Source organism: Portunus trituberculatus, chromosome 11, assembly GCF_017591435.1.
Source record: "Portunus trituberculatus isolate SZX2019 chromosome 11, ASM1759143v1, whole genome shotgun sequence".
NCBI lineage: Eukaryota > Metazoa > Arthropoda > Malacostraca > Decapoda > Portunidae > Portunus > Portunus trituberculatus.
The window spans coordinates 730,397-738,794 of NC_059265.1; the positions used below are offsets into that span (position 1 = coordinate 730,397).

An 8,398-nucleotide genomic window follows, 5' to 3' on the forward strand; every position below is an offset into this window, starting at 1 on the left:
CAGAGTGTAAAAAGACAAGAAGAGAAACAAAAAATACCAACATAAAAAAAGTGAGAGAGAGCAAGAGAGAATATGACAATCACTGATTCTTACTTAAAATAAGTTTCACAAGTTGTTCTTGGTGCTGGGTTTGCAATGCAATTATTTCTTTTGCATGTTCTTTACTTAATTCTTGAATTTGACTTTGGTGCTTTTCATTGAGTTCTTTTATTTGGTTTTGGCACTTTTCAATAATTTCTTTCATTTCACTTTGGTGCCTTTCATTATTTTCTTTAATTTCTTTCACATGCTTTTCCGTATTTCTTAATATTACTTCATAAAGATCCTCAACCTTTTTGGTCAAGTCCTCTTTGTCCTTCCTGTAATCCTCTACAGCTATCTCTGAAGAGGATTTTCTGTGCTCCATGACATTTATGAAATTATTTATTGAAGTGTTGCGGTCCTTGCTAGTAGTAAGCAACTCTTCAAACGCCTTGTCTTGTGACTCCAGTAAGGCATGTGTCACATTACTTGCCCCTTCCGTCCTCCGTCTTTTGGGGCGTTGTTCCAAGGGCGATGGGGGTTCACTTGAGGAGAAGTTGGGACTCATCAAAGGAAGAGGTGAAGGGCAGGACTTTGTATTCCTGTTGGTGATGGAACACCAACAGAAATTTTGGTGGGCTGCAGTCCCGATGTTGATGATCCTTGCCCTCCGACACATGATGGTGTTGCTGCTGTTGAGGTAGAGGCTGAAAAGGACACAAATCCATGTAGACTCATGTCACTGAATATAACCTATGTACAGTTGAAGTGTGGATAATCCTATATGAGTAATGACTGTTAAGATCACCTTTTCTGATAAAATATATATATATATATATATATATATATATATATATATATATATATATATATATATATATATATATATATATATATATATATATATATATATATATATATATATATATATATATATATATATATATATATATATATATATATATATATATATATATATATATATATATATATAGATAGATAGATAGATAGATAGATAGATAGATATAGATATACATATAAAATAAGAGCTGAAAATCTCTACCCATTCCATACTATCTGGTTGCATAAACATAAAGGCAACCAAAAGGCACATTTTTCATCAATTCGAGTTTCTGCTGGTAAGTTTAATTGGTAGCTTTTATAAAGTGCCTTTTGCTGTTGTTCGCTCTTCATTGTTTTGTTTTACAGCCTATCCCCACATCCTGAAATCACCAAAGGCACTCCATGAAACACTGTCTGTCCAAGAAATCAGTAAAGATCTGAATGATTACTTTAACGTTTACAGAAAATATGCCAGTGAGATAGTGCCGTAGCAATCTGGGCAATCCTCAATGTTTATAAAATAGACATAAAATATTTTGAAAATATGTAGCATAGGATTCAATACTAACCAAAAGGTAAAGAACTCTTCAGGGCAATGGGGCGTATCGTTGGATCACCAGACAGGAGATCATCCATGGCATTGAAGAACTGCCATGGTCTCATGGCCCCCTGCCCAGTCTTGCTGGCTTTATCTTTAATAAGCTTGTACCTGGAGGGAATGACAATAAATCAGTAAGAGGTAGCTCTTTGTAAATTTGTAAAATTATGGGCATATGCTGTGCAGCGTGTGTCCTCGGGCATCCATCCTGCACCATCTTGGCCTTTGAGCCTATGATGAAAAATACCCATTACCCCGAGACACAGGGCCACCCTGAGATTTGGGTTACCATCGTTCTTTGCCATTATATGCATTTTTTTTTTTTTTGTTTACTGATATACTTGGCATGGTAACAGACCAACAGATTTAATCTTGAACGTCTTTTGACTACCAAGGAATTGGGTACAAAACAAATAATTATATGATTCACAATCCTTCTTACAGTTTCTTAGAGTAGATCTACTGGCCCTTAGGCCTGTACATCCTGATTAATGATATGATTTTTATCTTAATTTTATTGATACTCCTCAAAACAAAGAAGCACTGGTGCCGTAGCTTGTTCACTGGTTGGTACTGGAGTCCACTCATCTAACATAGACTACATGTAACAAATTAGAAAAATAAATACCGAGATTAGGTACCTTTTCTTCAGTGATCGCATCTTGTTGTCACACTGAGCAGCATCAACAGCATAGCCTTCGCCTTGCATTTCTTTTGCAACATCCTTCCAAATGGCATTTTTCTTTTTGTTGGGATGATTGAAATCATCTTGGTGCTTCCTGAATGAATCTATGAGCAGTAGTGTTGCTGCCGCTGGCCATGCTGTTGGACAAAGTCATTATCAATATGAGAATAAAAAATTATTATTTAAGATTCAGTTCATGTCCCTTGTGAGCACACCATGGCCTGATTAGTATAGGATTTATTAATACAATTTTCTTCCTTCACGTCCAAGACCAACTTATAATAGAAGACACTAGTATAATCTTTATTGTTCATTTCATCCCCTCCAAATATACATAGTGATATCCATCCGGAGCCTTACAATAGCCCAATGGCTATGTTTCCCATCAGACTTAGGTGGTCCTAGAAATATTAAATGGTAAATCCTATTTTCTTTGCTGTTATTATCATAGAGGGAAGGGTTAAAAAATGTGTGTTTAAGCTTAATGCTTCTCTTAAGCACAGCACACTAACTTACCATGTACAGACTGGGAGTCACCTGCATCATGACCGTCTTGAGCCAGAATTGTCAGTGTCTCTGTTACAAAATAAGTGTCAATTAATATAAACATGAATACATGCAAGCATGCATGCCTTAACATAATTTACCAAATGTGCATTTTTATACCTATATATAGATAAACTAATTTACATTCCTGTGTTCATAAAAGATAAACTAACCATCGTCCTGGTGTCTTGTCAAAAAGTCTTGTACAGCATCCAATGATTCCTCTTGTGCAGCATCATGAGCAATGGTAGCTGTTCCTGTGTGGTAAAACAAAAGTGCCATAAGATACATCTCTTGCAAAGTTGTGATTTTCTAATAGTCATATTAATAATTCAAGAACGCGGACTATCTCCAGCTAATTGTTGTAGGGATTAGTTGTAGAAAGGATGAGGTTAACTTTAAGGTTATGAAAAGACTCAACCAGTTATCTTATTCTGAATCGATGAAAAATGTAATCTCAATCATGTATAAAAAAAAAAAAGTGAAGTTGGAAGCCCATGTTATGCTACGCTTTGCCACGGGCGATCATCTCCCATCTCATAGGCCTTTACGCCTGTGGGTCTGAATCTGATTATCTATTTATTATTTTTTTTTACCTTTGTACTGTTTCCTGGGATAAAAACGAGTATGGAAATACAGTATACCAAAGAAATGTGCAAACACTCATTTATATCTTATTCAATTTCAATTACGTTATGTTTGGTTAGGATTAGTTTGCTTTGGTAATGTTAGGTTAGGTTAGGTTTAGGAATTTGGTATGTGACAAAGGCCAGTTTGTCGGCCAGCAAGCCGTGTAACCGCGTGCTTTGATTGGGTGATTTTCTTCACTTTGATCCTGCTCTTTCACCATAGGAAATGGTAAAACTTACCAATAGCACCTCCTAACGAAGCTGTAAAATACTCCATGAAGTGATGAAGTACGTTATGCACAATATATTTCTTGGGATTTTATTTAGCCTTGATGTGTCTTTGCCCCCCCTCCTTTCATCACTATGAAACTAGCCTAACCTAAGCCCTTAATGTAACCTTCCTAGGTAACCTAACCTACTCTAACCTAACCTAACTTTACCTTATGTTACCTTACCTAACCTAATCTATAAACCTATCTACCTAATCTAACCTAACTTTACCTTTCCTAACCTAATCTACAAACCTATCTACTTAATCTAACCTAACCTAACCTAATTTTACCTTACCTTACTTTTCCTACACTTAGGCTGACCTACGGACGCTATTTGTGGAAGACACATTCCAAACTTTAAGAAGCTCATGTGGAGAGATCATGTTGAAATGTTGCTCTTTCTCAAGTACAACTTAAGGGCCATTTCATACACCACTTCCCAGCTCCCTGTTCCTGAAGGGTTTATTGCACCAAATTTGAAGGAGTATGATGCCAGGGCAGAGTCAGACATTGACACTGATAGTGACTCTGACTAATGAGAAGATTTGTAGTTTTTTACTCATTTTATCAATCATTAATCAAATATCTGAATTTTGTTCTATTTCTATTTTGCAATTGTTGGAATTAATTAAGCAACATTACTGTTTCTTTGTAATTTCAGTTATAAACTTTCGGCAATTGAATAGCCGGGGCCGGGGCCCCGGTCGCTCTATAGTTACAATACTCGAAGGTGGTCCATGGGGGACTCATGGGTATGTCCCCAAACAAGGAATACTATATAGGATAGTATACAACTAATAAAATGCAAAATATTAATACTTTGCACCACATTCGACGTGCCATCCCTTTCATTTCATCTCCGTTGTTTCATATCAACTTGGCTAAGCATTTACATTCTAATCGCTATATATACTTGAGATTCAATTGAATACTTACCAGTGCAATTTTCCACATGGTCGCCTATTATTGTTATGCTTGAGGTCTTGAAGAGGCAGGACTGGCATTGATAGACTTGTTCTGGGTAGGCGGCCATCTTGATTGTTATTGTTTAGGCGACCCACCTCTGAATCGTGGGCGCGAAAGCAGTGACCGGTCGGTGTGACCGGTCGCTCTCTCAAACGCTGAACAGGCGACCGATCCGGATCGATCGCGATCGATCCGGATCGGTCGCCTCTCAAACTCACCCCAGTCAGCCACCTACCCAAACCGCTCACCCAAACAAGAGAGCATCGATATGCGCAGATGCGAATAGTTCCAGTAAGATACAATATAAAATACAATAGAATATAGAATATATGATCCAAGTACAGGAATAATACAAATATAATGGAATACATAAACTAAATGAAATAATGAGTACATAAATATACACAAGAATATCACGCCACTTGATGCAGCTCCTATAAACTATTGAACAACCACTATCATCGTTCTAGCGATGATACAATACATATAAAATATAATTACTGTTATAGATTGTCTTACCTCGTCCATCTCGTATTCTTCCCAAGTAGGGTGTGATCTCTTCAAGCACATCCCTTACGCCATCCTTTGATAATCGATACCTGTTGGGATTTTTAATCTTTAAGAAATGTTCCACAAAAAAAGACGCCAATATATAATTATAAATAGATAGAAGCATAGAACTACCACGAGTGGGATAATTACCTTTGGATGAATTCCTCTTCCGTGAGGTATACCATTGGGTCACTGCGATCCCGTAGTACTGTACGTGATAATCTCAAGCGCCGAATTTCTTCTATTTCCTTATTGTCAAGATCTTGTAGGAGATTAACAATGCCACGGAAAAGTTCTAAGGCTTGGAATAGGTAATACATGATTACATATACACTTAATGCATTACTTTGTTTTAAATACAGTTAAGTATTTGCTTCATGTACAGGCAATTTGATGGCTCATCAAGGAAGAAAGATAGAAATTTTGGGTAAATCTTGGTGAGATTATCCAAATTTTGTGCTGCACTACTAGTGCTGTCAATAACAATAATAATAAATATATTGTTGATGATGATGATGATGGTAATGATAATCATAATAAATAATAATAATAATAATAATAGTAATAATAATAAATAATAATAATAACAATAATATGTAATAAATGACAATGTAATTATCTTAACCTAATAACTACAATTATCATAATAATAGTAAATTAGACTATAAGTATCATGTGGTAATGGTAAATCTATAAACCTCACCTTGCCTTAATCTAACCTATTTTAACCTTGCTTTAACCTAACCTGACCTAATCGAGCCTATTTCAAGACAAAATATGTTTCGGAATATTATATAGGTAATAGAAAAAGCGCAACTCCACCATTATCCACGTCCCTCCCTTTCACCTTGTTTCCCCGGTCCTCCTTCACAGCTCTTTCACTTTTAACAGCGTTTACATAGCTCCCTCTCTCTCTCATGTATCTATATTTATCTGTTATGCTTTTCCACTGTGATATTAAACAAAAATAACCTAATTTTAACCGGGGATGGATCCCTCCCCTCCCTCCACGGCATATCGAGCTAACCTACTAATCAGCGGGGTTGTGGTGTTTACAATCAACCTGTCATAATACCTACTGCTGATAGTAGAGGACGTGTGAGCTTAAAACGTTTTGTAAAAGGGCCGAAAGTGCAAAATAAATAGCTGGAATTAATTGTAGTACTATGATAAGGCGTCGTAGTAACTTTCGTTTCTGAGAGTGACGGGTGGTTTGATGGTTTCACTTCTAACAATGCTGCAACATTCGGACACTCCTTGCATGATGCTCCTTATTTTGACTATTTTACATATATTTATATATCATACGTACCATTATTACGAAGTAATTCCCAGCTTAGCGCAGCTCAGCAGATGTTTGTTTTGCTTGTGACGCGCCGCAATCCCAGCGCGACCATGCATGTTGTCTTAAAACATTTTACTGGTGATTATAGGGTTACTGCTTTGGAAGAAAAGAGAAATACTAACAAAATTAGAAAAATAACATTTATTGTTTATTCAAAAGCGATTTTATACATCATGAATACATTTCTTACATTTCGTCTTTATCTTTCGGGTGGGTATCCTTGCCCGACGTTGTGTGCTGAGTCAACACCCGAATATTCCAATATTGTGGGATCCTAGCCAGGCACAGAACCGCGTCAGATGCTTTTAAGAAATCGGATTCTGTGTGTCCACCTAACTTACTACATGGTATCCCAGGATTACACTATTTAAGAAATCGGCCGTTTCACCTCTCTCCTGCAGCAGAAACAGCTTTCGTCCTCTTATTACATTTTGCCACTTGTTCTCAGTTGCCTCCTACTTGTCCTCCTCCTCCCTCTCCTGTTGACGTCTGACTCCTGAGAAACAACGAGCAAAAAGGCCCCGATTTGTGTGTAGACAAGAGAACTTCCTCCACTGTGACACAACAAGCGTGGCACAGCGCCGGGACACCACGAGAAACAACGGAGGTGCCATCCGGTAAGGAGACTAAACATCTTCTCTGAATATAAATTGTGCAAGTGCTGCCTGCACTGGAATACGAAGTACGTTGGCTTCAACGGTGGGAAAGGAGGAGGAGGAGGATTTGGTGTTAGGCGCCGCAACAGCATAGGTCATATGGCGCCGCATGAAACTATTTAATTAAAACCAAAAGGGTTTAAAACAAATCGTAAAATAACTGAAACAAGTAAAAACGATAAAGTTAATGGTAATTAAAAACAAAAAGCTACAATAATATACATTAAACATTAAAATACATATAATTTCACAGCTTTGGGAGAAGGCCAGCTTCTCCCAAAAATCTAAAAACGTCATGGCCTTGGGCCAGACACTTTGGTCCAAGGACCTTTGAGATATAATAGACACCGCTATCTCTACCGCGACAGCGGTAGAGGTAGCGGTGTCGTAACTCTATCAAACTAGGGCACTCTACCAATAGGTGCCGCACAGTAAGCGGCACCAGGTAGTCATCACAGTAAGGTTGAGGGTCCCTGGTCAACAGGTACCTTTGTGTAAGGTACGTGTGACCTATACGCAGTCGCGCCAATAAAGTCTGTAAACGTCGATCTCGAACATGGGTGTATGTCCAGTGAGGGATAGTGGAAATAGTGATCTCTCCCATTTTCAAGGTTGCGACCCCCGTTAGCCATCTCCTCTGCCAGATTGCTGCAACTGCCTCACGAATTAGAGGAAAGACATCTCGAAACGGAACAGACGCAGGAGATGGAGCGCGACTTGCTGCCTCTTTAGCGAGGCGATCTGCGTGTTCATTCCCTGGAACACCAACGTGACCAGGAACCCAACAGAACCCAACACGATATCCTCGTTGTGTAAGAAGGTATAGCCACTCCAGGGCTGATAAAACCAAAGGGTTAAAGGATATAGTGCAAGAGAGAGAAGTAAGTGCACTGCGACAGTCACTAAAAATTGTAAAAGACGAAACCGGTAGAGTAAAAATTATTTGTAAAGCTAGGACTATGGCAGACAGCTCCGCAGTAAAACCGGATGCCACTGAAGGAAGGCTGCCAGACCGATAAAAAGAGGGGAAAACCACACTAAATCCAACGCCTGAGTCGGATTTGGAGCCATCAGTAAAAACAGGGATATCATCAGAACGCATAAAAAAGATTTCTAAAAACCGTGTGTGGGACAGAGCTGGCAGAAAATCCTTGCCATCCATGGCATGGCATAATGAGGTAACAGGAAGCTGCCAATAACCAACTCGCGGGAGACGGAAAGAGTACACAGGAGTGGGGTCGACAGATAACTCTGCCATGAGATTTGCAACATGTAGGCCAAAAGG

At 38.4% G+C, this 8,398-nt stretch overlaps 1 protein-coding gene across 1 annotated transcript; it reads right to left on the reverse strand.

The window, feature by feature from the left end:
* Positions 1 to 588: 588 nt before the first annotated feature.
* LOC123502502 (trihelix transcription factor ASIL2-like) lies at positions 589 to 4,764 on the reverse strand. Its single transcript, XM_045251625.1, has 6 exons — positions 4,531 to 4,764; positions 2,867 to 2,950; positions 2,664 to 2,723; positions 2,104 to 2,284; positions 1,434 to 1,573; positions 589 to 728 (listed from the first exon to the last, which is right to left on the reverse strand). Exons 1-6 carry the CDS (start codon positions 4,625 to 4,627, stop codon positions 589 to 591), a joined length of 702 nt encoding a protein of 233 aa, XP_045107560.1. The 5' UTR covers positions 4,628 to 4,764.
* Between the last annotated feature and the right edge of the window lie 3,634 nt (positions 4,765 to 8,398).

Coding starts and splice junctions, on each gene's coding strand:
- LOC123502502 (XM_045251625.1), bottom strand. CDS start 4,627: ATGGCCGCCTACCCAGAACAAGTCTATCAATGCCAGTCCTGCCTCTTC. Junction 2,285..2,663: donor TGACTCCCAGTCTGTACATG/GTAAGTTAGTGT, acceptor TTTGTCCAACAG/CATGGCCAGCGGCAGCAACA. Junction 729..1,433: donor GAAGAGTTCTTTACCTTTTG/GTTAGTATTGAA, acceptor TGTCCTTTTCAG/CCTCTACCTCAACAGCAGCA.